This window comes from Gymnoscopelus microlampas (assembly GCF_963454915.1).
Source record: "Gymnoscopelus microlampas genome assembly, chromosome: 12".
Classification (NCBI taxonomy): domain Eukaryota; kingdom Metazoa; phylum Chordata; class Actinopteri; order Myctophiformes; family Myctophidae; genus Gymnoscopelus; species Gymnoscopelus microlampas.
Window position 1 is genome coordinate 32,003,997 of NC_139949.1, and position 21,351 is coordinate 32,025,347.

At 42.6% G+C, this 21,351-nt stretch overlaps 1 protein-coding gene across 7 annotated transcripts in view; it reads right to left on the minus strand.

Moving 5' to 3' along the window:
* LOC311057925 (RNA-binding protein Musashi homolog 2-like) overlaps positions 1-21,351 on the minus strand; it is a 266,036-nt gene that overhangs the window by 10,281 nt on the left and 234,404 nt on the right. For 3 of the 7 annotated variants that reach the window (XM_084075126.1, XM_084075122.1, XM_084075123.1), the window contains 2 exons: positions 14,827-14,946; positions 1,882-2,061 (listed from right to left, as the gene is read on the minus strand). In XM_084075126.1, the coding sequence (XP_083931252.1) occupies positions 1,882-2,061; positions 14,827-14,946 (300 nt within the window). The remainder of the gene's footprint in view (positions 1-1,881; positions 2,062-14,826; positions 14,947-21,351) is intronic. The other 4 variants (XM_084075124.1, XM_084075125.1, XM_084075127.1 and 1 more) reach the window with 2 other exon arrangements.

The following is a 21,351-nucleotide window of genomic DNA, read 5'->3' on the forward strand; positions in this document are numbered from 1 at the left end:
ATGCTGGTCTACATGTCTGTCTGAACCAGATGCTGGTCTACATGTCTGTCTGAACCAGATGCTGGTCTAAATGTCTGTCTGAACCAGATGCTGGTCTAAATGTCTGTCTGAACCAGATGCTGGTCTAAATGTCTGTCTGAACCAGATGCTGGTCTATATGTCTGTCTGAACCAGATGCTGGTCTAAATGTCTGTCTGAACCAGATGCTGGTCTAAATGTCTGTCTGAACCAGATGCTGGTCTAAATGTCTGTCTGAACCAGATGCTGGTCTATATGTCTGTCTGAACCAGATGCTGGTCTAAATGTCTGTCTGAACCAGATGCTGGTCTACATGTCTGTCTGAACCAGATGCTGGTCTACATGTCTGTCTGAACCAGATGCTGGTCTATATGTCTGTCTGAACCAGATGCTGGTCTACATGTCTGTCTGAACCAGATGCTGGTCTACATGTCTGTCTGAACCAGATGCTGGTCTATATGTCTGTCTGAACCAGATGCTGGTCTATATGTCTGTCTGAACCAGATGCTGGTCTATATGTCTCTGTCTGAACCAGATGCTGGTCTATATGTCTCTGTCTGAACCAGATGCTGGTCTACATGTCTGTCTGAACCAGATGCTGGTCTATATGTCTGTCTGAACCAGATGCTGGTCTATATGTCTGTCTGAACCAGATGCTGGTCTACATGTCTGTCTGAACCAGATGCTGGTCTATATGTACAGTATCTGTCTGAACCAGATGCTTGCTGGTTTACATGTCTGTCTGAACCATGCTGGTCTATATGTCTGTCTGAACCAGGTGCTGATCTATATGTCTGTCTGAACCAGATGCTGGTCTATATGTCTGTCTGAACCAGATGCTGGTCTATATGTCTGTCTGAACCAGATGCTGGTCTATATGTCTGTCTGAACCAGATGCTGGTCTATTATGTCTCTGTCTAAACAACACCATTCAGGTTCCATGACAGGCATTTCCACTCAACAAGATCTTCTTCACAGTCACTGTAAGCAACGAGATGCAGGGACATTAGGGACGTGCCATGCCACTGAAAACATGATCATGAGCAAAAAACACTGTGGTTACAGGGATTGAATGAATGTTGCTCATTTTGAAAAATTACTTTATAATCTAAAAAGATTAGAAATATTTGTATTGAATGAAGTGCACATTTAATTCAGAGAGCAGAATGTTGTACTTGGCTTTAGAAAGCAACTGGAAGCTGAAAATATTGTTTGAATTATACATATCAATGTTGTGATATGTAATACAGTCAACTGATTTACCGATTGCGTAAATACTAATTTTGCATAAATATTAATTTGCATATTGATAATAGAAATCATGTCTACCTTAAAGGCTTTGACTAAAAAAAACACTCCTCTTTGCTCAATTGTTCGCTGATTGAATTATTCAATCAGACTCTGGACTGACTGACTGACTGTTTTACTGACACATTCATTCACTCATTCACTCACTCCTTTCCTGCAGTCAGAATCAAGGAAGAAGGATTTAAATGAACAGTCTTAAACTGAGAAATGACAGGCCAGTGCAGTCCCCCTGTTCAGGGGTCATATTGTAACTCATGCAAAAGGAGGGATACATTCTGTATGAAAATGCCCCAAAAGTGCAAGCTGGGGCTCGAACTGAACATAAATAAATAAAGTAAAAATTTAGGACAAATAAGGAAAAAACATGCAATGCATGTTGACACAAAGTCTTAATGCAAATATTCCTTTAGCGGTGCAAACATCTTTTCATGTTTGTGGTCTTCCATCCATAAACGTAAGAGAACACGTAAAAAAAACTAAAAAGAAAGGGGGGAAAAATGCAATGAATCAAGCTGAAAAGTCCAATACGTGGAGAGAGATGCACATTATACAAACCTGGGCTCTTAAACTGATCCGGGCTCTGTAGGTGCTGGAGGGGGGAGTTGCAGGCGGAGTTGGCATGCTCACTGTGCAGCATCTGAGCAGCCTGGGGCCCCAGGGAGCCATAGTCCGCAAAGGAGCAGGGCCCCCCCCGCTGGTCACTGGGAGTGGAGTAAAACCCATAATCGGGGAGGCCTGGGAGATACAGTATAGGGTGGGGAGGGGGGAGGGGAAGGGACGCCATCATTGGGGAAATCAACTTGTTCATGACTTGCGGTCAATGTCGGGATTGTTGCGCGTGGCACGGTCGGTGTGGCACACCATGTTTTTAGATGTATGTCACTTTGTCCTGTTGGTCTTCCCTGCCCTCTCTCCCCCAGCAGCCCCTGCCATGTGGCCAGGCCCTCCTGGCATGTGGTCAGTGTGCCTATGTACATGTATATCGTCGGTGTCGGGCAGAAAACCTGTAAATTATTGCCCTACTTCACCGTACAAGAGTCGCCTCGAAAGTGAAATAGCAGATCTACAAGCTCATAACGCATCGCGATGCGATGCTGAAAAATAATGGTTTTGGACATGCAACAAGGTTTCTGCCTGACGGCAACGATATGTTCACTGGATCTAAAATCGTCATGAGATCACCAACTCTTTCTGGAGCAAAGGGTTGGTGTGGGATAGCTTTGTCTCCGACTATGTCATAAGTACCACATCACAATCGGAGACAATACCGCCTCAGTTTTGTAATATTTCTGTCCGTACCTCGATCCAACCTGCATTCCCCCACAGCTTCCCTGCAATCTTCCACGACACAGATGAAAGAATCACTGAAGCACAGCTCAATACAATACAATACAACAACGCTCACTGGACACACCTGAAGGAAGCTTCTGTCATTTAACGGAGGGGGAAACACAATGCATGCCAATCAATAATTAATTTCAAGCCTCTGATTCTGGACAAATAGCAGTAGATATTGGAGGTGTATGTGGCATTTTTTCTAGGTGAGATAACAAAGAAACATCAGTGTTTATTGACGACGGGCATATGGCATGGCTCTAAGCACTCCAGCAGTCCTCTTCAAAATGATCGCCTCTTTTCACACAGATGGTGGATTACCAACAGTTTAAAGAACGTCATTCAGGAAAGCGACAACATTTATTGCTTATCCTCTTAATCTCTGACAAGCAGCCACATAAAATGTGCAATTAAAAGAACTTGTTGCCTGTTGCACACCTTTATACTGGAGTTCATCTACTCAGGAGAGGCTTATTTTGGCGACACTGACTTTTCCATGGCAGATTACTAATGCTGTGCTTCTATTTTATTGGGGTCTTGGGGCGAACAGACATTCAAAGCCATTCCACCTGTGAAAGGAAGGGCCCAACATGTTTCCCTGCCAATGCTTTTTAGCACTGTGATGTCATTACTCGTGGGCCACCATATCGTCACTGACGGGCAGAAACCTTGTATCTCCATATTTCATCTTTTTATGTATTTTTTCCTTCATGAATGAATGCCCTATTTTATGCCTCGTCGTATGACTTGTGCTGATTACAAGACAGCCTCTCTACCCACTCAGTTACGGCCACTCCCAAAATGCTCAAAATAATGATGCCAGGTTAAAAAGTGGTTAAGTCTGTCTGTGTGTTTTATAAATGTTTAACCAATGAAAAGTATTAACAAGAGCTTGTGACTATAGAATACCTACATTGCATCCATTGGAACACAGGTTATTTGTTCCGTTTCCTGAAAAGTAATGTTTTGGACAAGGTTTCTGCCCGACAGCAACAATACCTACTCATCAATTATGAGCATGAAAAATGTCGGGCCTCTCATAATTTGCACACGTATACCTAACATAATGCCTGAGATACTGAGCAAAGCCCAAGAAATAACCATTCTGTGTACTCCTAAGTAACACACACAATAAAATCAACTCTGAAAAGCACATGGAAAGGAATTATTTTTCTCCACAATTTAGTAATTATGCCAATTCCACTTGAATAATGAACTACAGTATACCAGTGGTTCTCAAAGAGGGGTCCAGGGGGCCCGGGGGTGCTTGCGGAGAAGTGTACAAATGGAACCAAATGGACCATTACGGCTCCATTTGGTTCCATTTGTACACTCTCCACAATCTAAACTGAGGACTTCACAGTGTAGATTGAGGACCCAGAGATAAAAAATGTATCAAACTCGGGGTCCTTGAAATTTGAATGTTTGAGAACCCCTGAACTACACTACATGGTACAGCTCTTCACGGGTCCCCCGATTCCGAAAATACCCGAGAGGACCCTAGACCCGTACGGGTCCGGAACCGTATTTTACAAAAATCACTCAGACCCGGGTCGGTTCCGGGTTCTTCATCTCGGACCTCGGGTCAGATTACAGCACCGCAGTACAAAGTTGAGCAGCGCAGGCCAACGTCAATTCAGTGAGAGCGGAAAGTGCACAGACCAGTCCATGACTCAGAGCGCATCAAACCATACCAATGGAATCAAAATGTGCAGGTGGAGTGTGCGATCATGTATTCCGTTATCTATGAACACAGGATCGTGTAAAAATGTGTCCGCCTAGTTCATTTTGTAGTCTACACTCTCCCAGAGTTAAATGCACGCTGAGGATTTTATTGGGCAGTAGCACTGTGCGGGCCGACCCGTAGCCCGCAGGTCCCGCGGGTTGAACCGTGGGGCGGGCAGACGGCTTATAGATTACGACGCAATTATGTGGGGTGGGCGAAGCGGGTCAACCCACGGAAGAAAAAAACCCCACCGAAACACACCTTCTCTCTCTCGCACGCACACCCTCTCTCTCTCTCTCTCCCTCCCTCTGTCCCCCTCTCTCTCTCTCTATGGAAAGCAATTGAATGGATTGCTTGTGTGTTGTTGTTTTTTTGGGTGGGTTGCGGGACGGGCTGGGTCGTTGACTCGTTGATTTATATTCAATTTTGCGGGACGGGTTGGGGCGGGTTGGGCTCCCGTGTGGGGTGGGCAGGGCGGGTTATGAAAAATCACTACTGGGCAGACAGTGCAATGTTCTGCTATCACAGATAATAGCCTACTAGCAGCGTTGAGTCTCATAGCCTACCTTTATAATATCCAACATTCTGGGTCGGGTTTGTACGGGTCTCGGAACTAATCGGATCTCGGAACAAATTTCACGGGTCCATTTAGGGACCGGGTCCGTAAAAAAAATACTAAAACTGAACGGCTCGGAATCGGACCAATTTGTCATAGGTCCGACCGGGTTCGGTATAGTTGTTTGAAAAACATCTCGGAACGGCTCACAATCTGACCAAATTTCACGGTCCATTAGGAATCGGGTCTGTTTTTTTGGCCCGTGAAGAGCTCTACTACATGGTTCCTGTAGATTCTAAAGGCCAGAGTTGATGTGGGTACGGTGTAGACCGCAGTGATTCCCAAATAGGGTCACTGTCCCGTGTTTATGAGAATAAATATTCAGTTTTCTTTTTTACAATTCTGAAAGATTTTCAGAATTTTCAGTGTCCTGGTGGAAAAGTGACGCATGTGTTACTCTCTATTAAAACGTTCAACCGGTAGGAGTCAATAGTGCACTGACAAACAACATCCTCCCTTGCCGGCTTCCCACCTGCGAACACGGCCGATAGGCTCTATGCACGCAGCCAAATTGGCAAGATCTTGGGCCACTTCTTACTTCCTTCACAGGTGTTACCAATGATACTAATTAAGGCTCTGTTCCATTTAGTTTAGCAGAGCGTGTCAAGTAGGCCAACATGCAAAATTTCAGCACCCTGACCCTGTTTGACCAGAATGGAACATCCAGGAACATCGGTATGCAACTTTTAGTCAAATTTGTGAATTTGTGAATGCTTCTGCAGCCTGCATATAGCGACATCTGCTGGGCCATTAATGGGAACTGCAGGCTTAAAATAATGACTTCCTGGGCTTCAAATCCAGCGGAGCTTCCTTGCCGCACCTCACAGGGCTCAAGTGCAATCAGAATCTAAATATCATTATTATTATGTTAAACAATTTTTGTTGTACTAAATCTATAAATGAAATAGAGATCGATAGAGAACTGATCCAGATCCAGATCCTTGGTTCTTGTCTTCGGGTTTTGACTTTGTGTTAAGCTTATTTCAGTCTCGGTCATGACATTGAGATCAGTCAATTAAATTACCAAAACATCTGTGTCACTATGTGGGGTAGTCCTGGAGGCATGGTTTGTGGCAGAAGTCGGTTGGGAAAAAATAACAGGCAATTAAAAAAGAGCGTTAAACCCACAGTTAGCTAGCTATAACCCACTAATCCTGCTTGGTGACATACTATAGGCCCCATGAGGTTACAATCTCTTCAAATGATACAAAGTGATGTTATGTTGATACATAAAGTCTAGTAACTCATACACACACAATCCTCAATGAGTACTCGTTGATCGCTAACTCGATCAGTCTGACTCTGTGCCCACTACCCAGTTCCATATAGGAAATAAGCAATAGCTTTAACTTGTATTTTAATATACAGTAGAAAACCAAAGACAAGGCCCAACAAGATACAGAAATAAGAGGTGAATGGTGGCAATGCCTTTTATATCCAAATGAAGAACACCTGTGGATACAATACTAACTTGGTAAAACATGTGCAGAGCATTATGTAACATTTGATGGGAGACAATTGAGTAATGCATAGCCATTAAGTAATGCATGGCGTAAATGTATGAATCTGAAACGTACAGACCTGTCTTAAATAGTCTGCACCACATACACATTTTGCTCTTAAATTTGTTATCAAAATGTTGCCGGCAAACCTCCAAAAACCACCAGGAATTATACCACATGCTGACTGACAGGCACAGGAGAGGAGAGGAACTGGGCATTGTTCACTGGATATAGTATAGGCAGCATGGACAGGAGTAAAGCTCACTCATATGTACATGCATGCATGCACACCCCTGGAGAGCCATTGATTCTCATCAGTACTCATCTGATCTGTTATGCAGACCGAGCCTGTGCCCACAGCTGCATGCGTATCGCTGATCATAGATCAGATCACCGCGCATCCTACCGTCGCCCCGTTATTAACCCGTTCAAACCGGGAACACATCTGTGTAACCCACTTTATCCATTATTTTATACTTTGGCTATAAAAATAAATAGCAGATATACAAGCTCATAGCGCGGCACCGAGTGTAAATCTTGAACATTTTGTGCAAATATTTGAATATGTATTTTTAAAGGGAACAATTGTAACTCAAACCTTTCCTTCTGGGGGTCCCTGGAACAACATATTTTGAGATGGGGGGGGGGGGGTCTGTGGCCAAATACATATAATTTTGGGGGGTCCTTGACATGAAAAAGTTTGAGAACCACTGATATAGAAAATTGAGGATTTAGAAGACATTTGTAGAACCCACAGAAGCTATATATATATATATATATATATATGAGCTTGCATATGTGCTATTTTTTTTATCGCCAAATAAATCTTAAAAAGAGACTCTTTCCCGGTCTTAATGGGTTAATATTCAGACAATCTAACCAGCACAATGGACCCTTCTCTGGACCTTCTTTTTTTCCCCCACCGGACACTAATTGGGTGTAATTACTCATCTACAAAACAAATGAGCACGTTGAGGTTGCCTAGGAGACCAGCTGATGGGGCCCAGCAGTGCATATCAGTCACCAGGCTTCATTTATACTGATAATTATCCCCTCTCGCTTCCTACTCAAACCCTTTTCCTCCCTCCATCTCCAGCAGTGGTGGACAGAAACTAAAGTACATTTACTTGAGTACTGTACAATACTTTAGTAACGTTTTTTGAGTATCTGTATCTGAGTGTCCCGATACTTGAGTATTTGTATTTTCGGATACATGACTTTCACTCCACTACATTTCAAAGACAAATATTGAACTTTTTTACTCCACTACAAACAGAAGGGAAAAAGGTACATTATGAATGAACCCATTAAGCTCTATTTAAAAAATTGTGAAAATAACAGATCTACATGCTCACGACGCATCACGATGCGATGCGTTGTGAGCTTGTAGATCTGCTATTTTCCCTATTATTGATTTCATTACTCCAATGCATTGATTTAAAAAAAATTCAATGCACTTTGTAATTTGTATTTAAAAGCATGTTGAAAAGTACTCCAGTCTTTAACTCAAGTACAATTTTGATGGAGCAACTTTCACTTTCACACAGTAATATTATAGTACTTTGAGACAAGTACTGGAGTTGAGAACTATGTCCACCACTAGTGGTACTTCTCCCCTCCCTACTCAAAGCCTTTTTCTTCCCTCCATCTCCAGCGAGCAAAGGCTTGAGTTGTGGGTTTGCTGCTAAGTGCCGGAAAGGGGCGGGTCTCGCCATCACTTACTGCCGCCATCGAGGTGGCTCTCTTTAACCACTTAAACCCTCTGGACTGTAACTCAGTAACTTAGTAACTAGACTTGAGTTGGCTCTGCGCTTTTTTCCATCTACATCAAATCTCTCTCACAACGCGAGAGCTGTTGTGAGCTTGTAGATCGGCTATTTTTGGCAAACGCGTTCCTCCCAAAATATGAACGCTGGGGTTCAAATAGGTAAGGTAAATTACCCTGTTCTTGTGGTAAGGAAATCACTGTAAACTGCTTTTTTCAACATGTACTAAAATATTACCCAGCATTTTGCCCCTTGAGAGTGAAGGTGTTTAGATGTCGGTTTTACAGTTAACATTAATCATTTAAACTGAGACTCCCAATTTATAAACTCATAAACATGCACAATATCACAAATTAACATACTCTATGCCCACCAGTTGCACATTTTTGTATATCATGTTCCTCTCTGAATATGCTTTGAAATACAAAAGCCACCACAATTAGCCGCTCCATGCTCACCAATGTCATTTAGAAAATAAATAATAAATAAATGAAAGCAGAAAAAAACTAGCATTGTTGCCTAGCGTAGCTTTCACTTTGCATTTGAAATTATCTTTTCTGAATGAATGGCTGACTAATTAACAGCACCCTTTTCAGAGTGCACAGACATTTCAAAATAATACATATTTAATGTCGTGCCATTTTGTGTTCAGAGAGGCTTAGCTAATGAATTTTAACAGTTGATTTCTTCTTGAATTGGCTAGCCCACCCACACAGGCCTCAGATGTTTTACTATTCACCTTTTCCCTTGTTCAGTGATTTCCGACGTACATATTGGTGGAGACCTACAATCATCTCTTGGGGGAAGTTCTACTTTATTGATCCCCATGGGCCATGGGTCCTCCGAATTTGACCCATCCTAACTATTGGAGAGCAACCCAGGGTCAGCCCAGAGTCAATTATAATGCCTAGGCCTGGCCTTTGTCGTTGATGCATTTTTACAATTAGCATTTTGTGATTTGTTTTGTCTTCATACTGAATGTCCTGTCTGTCTATAACTTTGTGTGGATTGCTGCTGCTGCTGCTGCTGTCTGACCAGGTCCCTCTTGAGAATGAGACAACAGGTCTCAGTGAGAGTACCTGTTTAAAAAATGTTAAACAAGAAAGAAAATGACTTGAAGTCATATTCTACCAGGTGCTGTGTGTGTGTGTGTGTGTGTGTGTGTGTGTGTGTGTGTGTGTGTGTGTGTGTGTGTGTGTGTGTTTGTTTTCATAGACCTGATTACTTGTTTTTCGGAATGCTTATTTCTCTCGCCAAACCTGGCAACATAATTTGCGACGCAAAACGCTAATAATGCTTTTTATATAAGTGGTGGCAACATTTTTAGACACCACACAGGTCTTCCCAACAATAGCGAAGATTGAAGTCAGTGGGAACATGGCCAAATAATAACTTAATAGCCAAACTAGGTCTAATGAAGCACGCTAGCATTTAGGCTAACTGTGTTAGCCTGAGGCTGCAGTACAACTTGCACTGTCTGCTCTGCAACTGTTGCAGTGTGAATGAGGGGAGCGGAGAGCGGAGGGCTGTTACTGTGGGGGGCGGGCCGTCTCCCCATTCGTGTGGCCATTGGCTTCAAGGAGTGAAGGACAGCCAGGACAGCCAATGACGCAAATGTGTCGAAAATATGTCTAATGCAAATCTGTAATATGTCGACCTCTGCTCTGACGATTCTTAGACTCAGGCGCTCTTCGAGCACCTGGTAAAAACAAACAACAACATAATTGTCATGAATAAATAGATACATGAGAGCATAGTCCCAATTTCCTGTAAGTGTGGAAGAAAGCTAACCAATGGGAGGTGAGTGCAGAAAAGAGGCACATGTCCTGTATTTTGTATCCTATATTCCTAACACCTCATGGGTGGGGGCATTGGAGATGAGCTTGGACGTTAACAGGACACTGCATCTTGTATGTTTATCCTTTTCCCCCAACCTTCTGTAAAGAGTGAGCTATGAGTGCCCCTCTATAGACGAATCCACAGACGCGCTGCCTGTAGCTGCCTGTAGGCGGCCATTGCTGCGGTGTCGCGGTGTAGGAGCGTTGACACCGCAGCTATGGCTGCCTACAGGCAGCGCGTCTGTGGATTCGTCTATAGGGCAGCAAAAGGGCCACTCAGAAACCTGAGTGAGATCATCTGCTATCCACATCTGTAACATTCTGCCACATCTGTAACAGGCTGCCACATCTGTAACAGGTTGACATTGCTCTGTGTGACAGTGAAAGGGACACTTTGCCCTCCCTAATGTGCCCAATGACTGTTAAATGAAGCAATGAAACAGGACTGATTGTAAAAGGCTAGATGAATCTCACTATGTGTGCACCTGTGTACTGTTGTGTCCCTCTCTTGTTATGTATATTGTATGTACTGTATGTTCTTTGTATGTATTTGGTGGCTGTAGCAGGGGTGGAAGCCCAAGGCAAATTTACCTTGTGGACAATAAAGTTTACCTTGACCTTGACCAATCCCTCCCCAGGGGATATCGTGCCTTTGCTGCTACGGCCCCTAATTGTCTCTGGATTAGCCTGCCCTTCACCATTAGAAGTGCCCAGTCTATTGAGGCTTTTAATTCTCTAAGACTCACTTCTTTTCAATGGCTTTTGGTCATACTTGAGGTTATTGTATCTATTTCATAAAAAAAAGAAGAAAAAAAGAATGCTATGTGGGTGCTCATGCATAATGTTTATGTTGACACTTTGATTTTAATGTGTACAGCACTTTTAAAATGTTCAACCGTTTAAAATGTGCTCTATAAATAAAGCCTGGACTTAAGGGAAATCCATAGTAGGAATGTGTACAGTACATTTCTGGCCTCACTGCCAAGCACTGCAGAGCTGCTTCTGGGACAACTGGACATGAGTGTTTAGGAGCTGTCAGATTAATTGATTGCCTTGTACACACAGGCAATCCTTTATCAAATCTAATAGTAGAGAGGCGTGGTATAAAATATATACGGTATACACACATACAGATACAGTAAAGTATATGGGAGCTCTCACACAACCCCTCTCCCTCCATCCCTCTCTCTCCCTCCCTCCATCACTCTCTCTCTCTCTCTGTCACACTGATTGAAATCTGCTCTGACGTCACACACAACGCCTAACAACCGCAATTTTAAGCCAACCGTTGCGTAACATTTGGTATCTGGGCACACAGATACACACTACCGCAGACAACTTTAAATTCATAGAGAAGATGTACAGCACACTACAGTATATGCAAACGGAAAACAAAGTTGTGGTGGCGCACACAGATGCAATCACAGCCTTTTATCAGTGCAAACAAAAGACTGATGCTTCAATGCTGCTGTGTCATCACCAGAGTAATGATTTCTATTTGCAGATTTTGCACCAATAGGACATGATTATATACATACACATATATATATATATATATATATATATATATATATATATATATATATATATATATATATATATATATATATATATATATATATATATATATATATATATATATATATATCCTTAATGAAGCTGGATAGTAAAAACATATATATATATATATATATATATATATATATATATATATATATACATACACATATAAAGAATATACTTATGTAAATGTAGGAAAACACTGTGGAAATGTGGGGGAAAAGCAAAAAAGCAAGCAGACCAGGGAGTCGTCCATCAGAATGCTCTGAGGCGGTTAGCAAAAGACTGGGTGGGCCGGAGGGGGAGTGCTGGTTTGGTTTAACTTTTTAACAGAAAAAATAATGGTTTAACATGCATGACTTTTTAAATCTCTTGAAAAAAAGGCAGGCACACGCAGGCAGGCAGCGAGGCGAGTAGCCACTAGGCGAACGAGTGCCCCATCCGCGTTGGCAAGCCGTGGTGGACAGAATATGTTATCACCCATTTATAAATTGCACATACTGTATGCAAAACATTGAGACATAATGAGCAGAGCACTCCCCCTTCCCTGACATGACCAGATTCCTACCAAGATAGTTGGGTAAATGTATTTAAACATGATTCGGAACAAGAGAGATCTGTTTAACATGAAGTAAACACTTCTCTTGTCAGCGAAAAGGAAAACACAGTGACCATTAACCGTGAGACCTACAGTAGGATAGCAGCATGTACCGGTCTTTTGGTTAATTGTATTTCCTGTTTTACTTCATTTGCTGTAATGTAAAGTTAGTTTTCCTTTGCTGTGTGTTTCATCAGTGAACAACAGAACAGGATAACGTGAGGAAGGGCCGGACTAGAACAGCAGAGGGTTGAGCCTACCTCATTTGAGCATTTAATAGAGAGAAATAAAGGACAAGGAGAGAAAGAGAGAGCGAGAGAGCCATAGAGAGATAGAGACAGAAGAACAAGATGAGATAAGAAATAAGAGGAGCAAATTGTGACGGAGTAACCAGAGACATTAAATGCAACACTGAACAAAACAGAAAGGAAAATAAGAAGAACAAAGGAAAGCTGAAAATGGAATCCTGAGCCCTAATGAAACCAGCAGATAATTATTAGATGTGAATGCTGGACTCTAATTTTACATTAGAAAAAGCCATCCCTGACAACAACCATCTTGATCTCAATGTACATCCCACACACAATAAAACCATACCACGTGCCTCCAGGCCCATGAGGTCACTGATTACAGCTTTAAAACCTCCATCGGTATGTCTTCATAGTGTGTTCGTATTAGTTCCCAAGCTAATTGAACTGTATAACAGCCTCCACTTACTGTGTGCATCTCTTTTGTCCTGACAATAATGCTTAAGTTCCTGCTTAAGTTCCTGTGTGCTATGTTCAATGCCACAGTTGGTTTGGGGAAATTGTTTGTTTTGAAGATGCAAAATCAAGCCGGCTGATGAAAGAAAAAGAGCATCTGATTACCTTCCAGTGCTCCCTCTGTTAAGCTGATTGCTGTTCAAAGGAGAATGTTGCTTTCTTATCTGTGTGTACTGTAAGTGTGTGTGTGTGTGTGTGTGCGTGCGTGCGTGCGTGCGTGCGTGCGTGCGTGCGTGCGTGCGTGCGTGCGTGCGTGCGTGCGTGCGTGCGTGCATAAGTAAACTGTGTCTATAGTGTAGGTGTCCTTGTGCTTATGTTCTTGTAACTGTGTGTGTATTCAGTGTGAGTATATTGCAACCATGGCATACAATAGTACGCATGAGTGTGTAGATTTCTACAGACTTTGCAAGTATCACTGGGAGAGGGGATTTAGCTAAAGTCTAACACGCTAGTTACTTATGCTAGATGGCATGCTGTAAGAACCAGAAAGATCATAGTAACGCATAAGCAACTGTGAGATCCTGAGCTGCGCTCAAATGTTACTTGCACGTGTGTACAGTACATAGACAAGTGGAACAGACAAGTGTTGATGTATATGTGTATGCCTTCTGATTGACTTGCACTTTTGACATTGCTGCTAAATTACAAAATTATAAATTATAATACCTTCTGCTCTTGCATATTTTCACACTGCTGCTAAAATAGATTGTAGGCTATCTGTCTTAAGAGGTTTATCATACTGCCGTCCTAACTGTACTTTACTATATTTCTATCTCATCCACTATTACAAATTATTTTATTTTATATTATCTTCATTATTATTATTATTATTATTATTATCATCTTGTTATATTGTATTACAGTAGCACAGTCTCTGTGGAATATGTCCGCCAAACATTTCGCTGCTTGTACCTGTATGAGTAAGCGGCAAATAAATCCCTCTTGATTCTTGACAGCTACACTACTCTAACAAATGTACTCTTGCCTGATTAAGCCTGATTATGACAGACAGCCGTCTCTAAAGCCTGTCTGCTGTCATTGGAGTTGTTAATCACTGTTATTGAATGATCTACAGTTGTAAGGGTAGAGAAAGCCAGTTCTGTTAATGAAGCTGGATAGTAAATCAATGATGAGTACAAGAGAGGGGAAACTTCAAGAAAAAAAGAAACGTCACCAGTGTTTGGTGGGAAATCATTGCTATGGGCTCCTCATCGAATATGTGTAGATAGAATTTCTTTATGTATGCGGTTATGCTTCCACTTATTCCACTAATTAAACGCTGCTGTGTTAAATGACATGGAAGTGGGTGTTTGCTGAATTGGCATACTTGGATGATACACTGTTGTGTGTCTGATGTAAAATATGTTCTGTACTTATTTCCCACTTTAAAACCAGATCTGTGGTATGAAGAAGTATTAGTTATTTGAGCTAGAACATTAAGACTGAAGCAACAGGATAGTGAACCACTAAATAGAACAGAACACTGCAGAAGTACCTGAATTGACCATATGCAGTAAATGGAAAAATCGATCAAATCTAAACTGGACTGCTACTGGAGAGTACAGTATGCTTGTGAGTGTTTAGGTGAGAAATAGATACGAATGATTGATAGATAATCCAGAGTGTTAATTTAACTCTAAAAGTGAATTTTACAGGGTAGGTTAAATGAACACTGAGGATGTGACCGTGCATTTGTGTAACTTGGAGGACAGGCCTATGTGTCAGAGCAAAAGCAGAGCAGCACAAGAGTTGGCCAGAGAGCGGCAGCCACACAGAACGTGAGCAGAGCGTTTACCTGGCCCTGCGTTCTGTGGGTACGCCACGTAGCCGCCTCTTCCACGGGCCCCCCTACCTGAGCCACGCGCTGCTGCTACTGCTGCCGCCGCCACTGGTCCATATGCTGTCGCTGGGAAGCCTACACACACACACACACACACACACACACACACACACACACACACACACACACACACACACACACACACACACACACACACACACACACACACACACACACACACACACACACACACACACACACACACACACACACACACACACACACACACACACACATTGCCAAATGTCACTTTGATGCACATAAGATGGATACAATCCACAGACACAGGAGAATGCTAATTCTCACACACCCCGATGACGGAAGTGCAAAATGGCCAGAATGTGAATATAGTCAATGGAAGTACTGCGCTACCAGCTAAGACCCAGACATTAGGCATTCATGTCGGTGCTGACTATTTCAAGTTTACATTTTTGAAAACACCATTGCATAACAGTCTGAATTATGGTCTTTCTTACAAATTAAAGAGGACCACTCTAAAGTTCTGTCCCTATCTGTCCTGCTCTAAGACAATCAGGCTATTCTGTTCTTACAGAAACCTACCGTACTACCGACCCACCCACCCATACACCCACCGTCATAAACAAATGCAAAGCACACACAAATTATATGAGAAATTAAGTGGGTGATTTCTTTCCCTATAGATTACATTGCTTTTCTTAGCACTTTCGAAGAAGAATCCATACGGCAGAGGGCCAGGCAAGACCCTAATATCCTTTGGTTTTTGGTAGATTATTTCTAATCCCTGGCCTGTACTGTACATTATACCCATTTACTCCCTTTCATTCATTATTTTTTATCGTCATTATTATTATTTTATTTTTGAAGCGTAGATGTATACAATTGATCTGTCTTGTGTTGCTGCTACGACAACAGAATTTCCCTGCGGGATCAATAAGCTTTTTCAACTGTATTCATGTACCTTATCGTATACTGTATTTGCTTTTCGACTACAAGAACTAAGCCAACTGTACTATGCTGTGTAACGTATTTCATGGGTTCTGGGTTTGTTTCCATATACTGTACGGCGGCTCGGTTTCAGATAAGGTTCTCAGAACCTAATTTGAGCCCCGCTCAGGAGGTAGTTCTGGGAAGCCAGAGCTCAGAACTCAAAAACACAACATTGCGTCGCAACGCGACACGTTGTGTGCTTGTAGATCAGCATTCTCTTTTATGTTATATGAGTTTTCTTGAAACTTCCAAAGAAAATGTGGAATGTGGATGTATAATAAAGAGATCGAGATTACGTGGATTTCCATTTTTTTTTGTTTTGTTGTTCAAATTAAAGAAGGCCCTGAAAAGTATAAAAGTACAAATTCCATTTATTTGCACCTTGCTATTTTCACAAATATCAGCACAACAATCAGTCCATACTGTCATGTTTGTCTAATCAAAAGGTGTTGATTGGTGTTGACGAGTGTTCCTCGTCTCCACAAGGAACACTTTGTTGGCCAATGGCCATAAAACGTTAATTCCCTCCACATCCCTCTTTCTAATTGATGACACATTTATTTTGGCATTTTACAGTAACCCTGTAGATCATTCAGAAGTGGTCCAGAACCCTCCTGAGGGAAGCAGGGAGTCATTTTTGAAAGCTAAGGAAGTGAGAGGATCACCAAGGTGTGACCTATTTTCTGAGCCAGCCTCATACCGCTGTTCCACTAGGAAAGGTTCACACAATGACTGATGGGAGGGAAGGAGGGAGGGAGGGAGGGAGGGAGGGGTAGAGGCGAGAGGGCCAGGTCAGATGAGCTGCAGCCAAAGAGGAAAAACACAATCAGCCCCGTGAGAAGTAGGTAATTCACAACTCTGTGGACACAGCGTGAGCATGGGACTGAATGGTGTGTGCGACGTTTCCATTGTGCTGAGACTGTCAGGTGGAGGGCAAAAGACAACAACAAAACGAAACAAACAAAGTGCTCCGAGGACCTGGAGAGGCATATTGATGGGGGGATAAGAGACTTTACAGATGATGAGCAGATGACCAAAGTCATCCCTATTTATCCGCCTGTTCGTCGCGAAGCTGCATCCTTCACCAGCTCATCTGATATCACTCCCCCGTCCCTCTTCTTAATGTTTTCACAGGAACACAGATCAGCTCTGATGCAGCGCTAATGACTGGCATGCTCCTTTGTCTTTCCGCTTACACTGTTCCCGTTGTTGCCGTGCAAAACAGTCTTTCACACAACTCTCTCTCTCCTTTCGTACTAAGTGTTGAATCTTTTCCTTCTGTGCCATTGTCACAACACCCCTAGCAGACCCACTGGCTTGGAAGTTAGCAGCGGGCAAAATTGTGGCGAGAGATTAACTTTGCAGGATTAGGTGGGTTAATTAATAGATGGCTGCTGCTCATTGTTTTGAGTGCAGGCTGTATGAAGCCACCCATGAGAAGCGCTGCAGCATTAAATCAATTTCATGGCCCTTTTATTACTGAGGAGATAAAGCCAATATTTAGCTTTCAATTCTTCACAATTATTGGGGCCCCTGCTTTGCCACTTGAGTGGCTGCGCTTGGTTGGGGACAAGGACGCAGCTGTTTATGGGCTGTGCAGGCCTGGGGGCCTTGGTGACCACTCTGGGGAACTGTCGTAAGCTCTCTCTCACTCTCTCTCTCACTCTCTCTCTCTCTCTCTCTCTCTCTCTCTCTCTCTCTCTCTCTGTCTGTCTCTCTCTCTCTCTCCCCACTGCCCTGGAGCACAGAATTCATCTTTTCGCCAGGAACAGACAGAAGAGAAAAGGTTAGATTTCCACTCAAAACACTATGGCACACGCTAGACCTTTCATCTTTTCTCAGAGGAAAAACAGACAATCCTTTGCATAATGTCTTCTCTGCACAAATTCTGAATGTGATTCATATTTAATAATAACTACTAGATCCTTGAATTTCAACAGAAGAAGAGATCTCCAGTCTCACCGGCACTCTATTCTTCCAGTTTAAAACTGTGGCTCAGTCGATTCTACAGTAGGCTGCTCTACAGTATAATAACCTTGCTGACCTTTAAACATTTCTCTTTTGAACCTACCAACTCCAACTCACTTTTCTCAACACTACTGTATCCTCTCACATCAGAACAATGGGATTTAGGTTCGAAATCGATGAATTTCTATTTAACTAACAATGTTCATGTCTTTCCCTCAAACTCACAGAATCTGGGTTTCTGGTCCCAGGAAAGGTCACATTGTAATGTTGACACCATACCCCCTCAGTAAAGTCAATGTCATGTTTGCATCGCTATAACAGTTTGATTGACAAGCATAATTTGTATTAATGTCAAGTGCAACATTACCAACATCAATGCAGACTAATCTCTATCTCTCAGTCATCTCACTGACTAGCACTCAGTGCTAGTCAGTGTTCATTTTGATTTAGTTTTAGTCATATTTTAGTCATCTAAAGTGTTTTAGTTGACTAAATATCATAAGATTTTAGTCAACTAAATCTATAGTTGATTTAGTCGACTAAAATGTATTTTGGCGGGTCGGGATGGCGTCGTAATGCTTGATTTATACTTAGCTGTATGCCGAAAATAGCCGATCTATAAGCTCACAAGCCACAACTCGTCCTGCTGCGATACGTTGTGAGCTTGTAGATCGGCTATTTTCGGTGTGCGACACCTGCACACAGCCAAGCATTAAATGACTTAGTTCTACTGAATGTCTTCTCCACTAGTCCCTCCCTAACATTTTCGTCTATTTTTTATTTGTTGACGAAATTGTCAATATACTGTATGTAGTCATAGTTTCAGTCATCATCATTTCGTCATAGTTTTAGTAGACAGAATTAACACTGGTACAAGTATAGGATGAGCTCAAATTGTAGACTAAAACATTTTAAGGGACAGCTGGTATTGATGGAGCAGTAAATCATGTATCAAGGCAAAAACAAAGACACCTGTAAGATGGATAATGTGACTTTCTGTAGGAGCCATTTATGATGGTGGCATATTATTTGTTATTTTGTAGTATTACTATTGGATAATTGGTGGTAGGCTTTAGATGGATGGCACAGGAGTGTATGTTACAGTATGATTGAAAAAACAGTCAGATTGAAAAAGGAGTGCTTGTTTTCTTTGAGTTCACCTCCTCGCTCCCCCGCCGCGGGGCGGGGCCCCGCCTGTCAAAGAAATAAATGATGTCTCGGAGGTACCGAGACTAGGGGGGGCGATGATTTACGATTCTGTGCCTATCGGGACATAACTCGGACGGTGAGTCGACTGAAGGTGACTTCGGACGCATGGCGACTCGCTCGCCTAAGCTCGCTCGGTGGTGCCTCTCGTGGCTCAAGTCACCTCCGTCGGTGATCGAGTGCACCTTTTTCAATCTGACTGGTTTTCCAATCGTACTGTGACACATACGTATATATAGGGTGGGTCACAGGTGCAGTAATTAGGAAGGACACAGGTAGTGGGGAGCCAAACAGTTCTTACCAGACAGAGACAGAGCAACAGAAACAGTACCACAGAAGCAACAGAGAATCACAGCTACAAAAAACACACTGTAATTATGACTGGTATGTTGTTCATTTATATGTCAACTGCACTTCAATAAAGAAAACAAAACGCCAATGGACTGGTTTTTGTGTCTACTCTGCATAGGATCACTCCCTTACTCTATCTGTGAAGTAATGTGCAATAGACATTGGAAAGTGGAAATATTGCCATCACATTTTCCATTGCTTTTTTTCGCCACCCAAAATAATTTGGCCATCAGACCCTACTCAACTTGAGGGACAACTTACTTATTTCCACAATTCAACAATGAGTGTCTATTTACTGAAATCAGATCACCATTTGGGAATGAGATAGAGAGGAGATGCATGGTTTTGATATTTCCGACAGACATATTGAATATTTATTTTACAGTTCAATCAAATATATCTATCACACGGCAGGATTCAATATACTACTTGGCCCTAAATGAAAGGTCTCTGGCAGGGGAAGGTATCTGCCAAGGCATCTGCGAACTTGTCAACTTCCCAGCTCAGCACTCGTGAGCATTCCAGTGGTTTTGGTTGGAACAACATGGATGCCCACAGAAGACTGTTGTTTGTTTCGATGCTTGGTGAACAACACAAGTACCTTCATAGACTTAAACGGATCACAATTGTCTGTGATATGTGCCTGTAACCCTCAATTTAAAATGTATGTTTCAAACACACAGCCTGTTCTATAAAGTTTTAAAACAAGTTTTGTGCTCTACCATACGCCACAATGTTATTATCTTCGCCAGACTGGAAAGTCCGCAAACATTTCTGCCAGCTGGGCTGCACATGCTCTGAGGACACAGCCTGGAATGCTGTCAAGGCCGGCGGCTTTACGGATGTTCACCCTTAGGAAGGGTCAGCCTCCAAGATGGTTAGAGGAGCTGGCCTCCACAGGTAGTGCAGGCTCTGGCCGGTTGGAGCTATCATTCTCAAAACGGGCCAAAGAGTTGTTCGTTCAACTAGCCAGGGAGGGAGGTAGTGGGGCTCTCTACGCATCTGGTAGTCCCTCTGAAGTCTGTAATTGTTTATAGTCCTTGCCAAATGCTCCTCGTGTCGCCGCTCTCAAACTGGTCCTCTAGTTTAGCAGTGCACTCATTCTTGGCCCTCCTGGTGGTACTCAAGCACCGCACAGGTAATGCCTGGTTTTCCCGGATGTGAAGGAAGCATTCTGTGCATGAAGAGCGGCACAAACCTCTCTGTTAATCCACGGTTTCTGTTTGGGGTAAATCCAAAGTGTCTTTTTTGGAACATCATTAATGCACTTGCTGATGAAACCTGTGACTGTGTCTGAGAACTTGCGTTGACTGTTCTAAGAGGTGTGGCGAAACATCTCTCAGTCCACGTCATCAAAACTGTCTTGTAGCATAGATTCTGTGCGTTCAAACTTGAATATCCACCGACAAAATTCACTTCAAAGAGTAGGCCCACTAGAATTCTCCATCCAGCAATTACAGTATCAAGCACTCATGACCCTCTCCTTTCACGAGCACTAAGGGCCGCAGCGTTTTGTTTCTGTTCAATAAGCTCAACTAACTTTGCTCTGTGTGTGGTTGACCTGAGGTTAGAGCTGGATTTCCTTCAATATGCTGCCTCTTAGCCTTTTACAGGAGACTGCTTCTCTGTTATTGCTTGTTGAAATGACCATATCTACAGTACGTGTGTGTGTGTGTGTGTGTGTGTGTGTGTGTGTGTGTGTGTGTGTGCGTGCGTGCGTGCGTGCGTGCGTGCGTGCGTGCGTGCGTGCGTGCGTGTGTGCGCGTCCATGCGTGCTGTTATGGAAAAAATATTGTCCATTTGGAAGATGAATGCATATCTTAGAAGTTTATTAACAGCAGAACAGCAACAAGCAACAGCTTCTCTCAGTCTAGCAGGCTTGGCCTGCATCTCTCAAATCCTCTCCCATCTCTCCTAGCTAAAATCTAAAATGACACAGATGCGTTCCCGGATTGAATAGGTTAAGGTTATTTATCACTTATACCC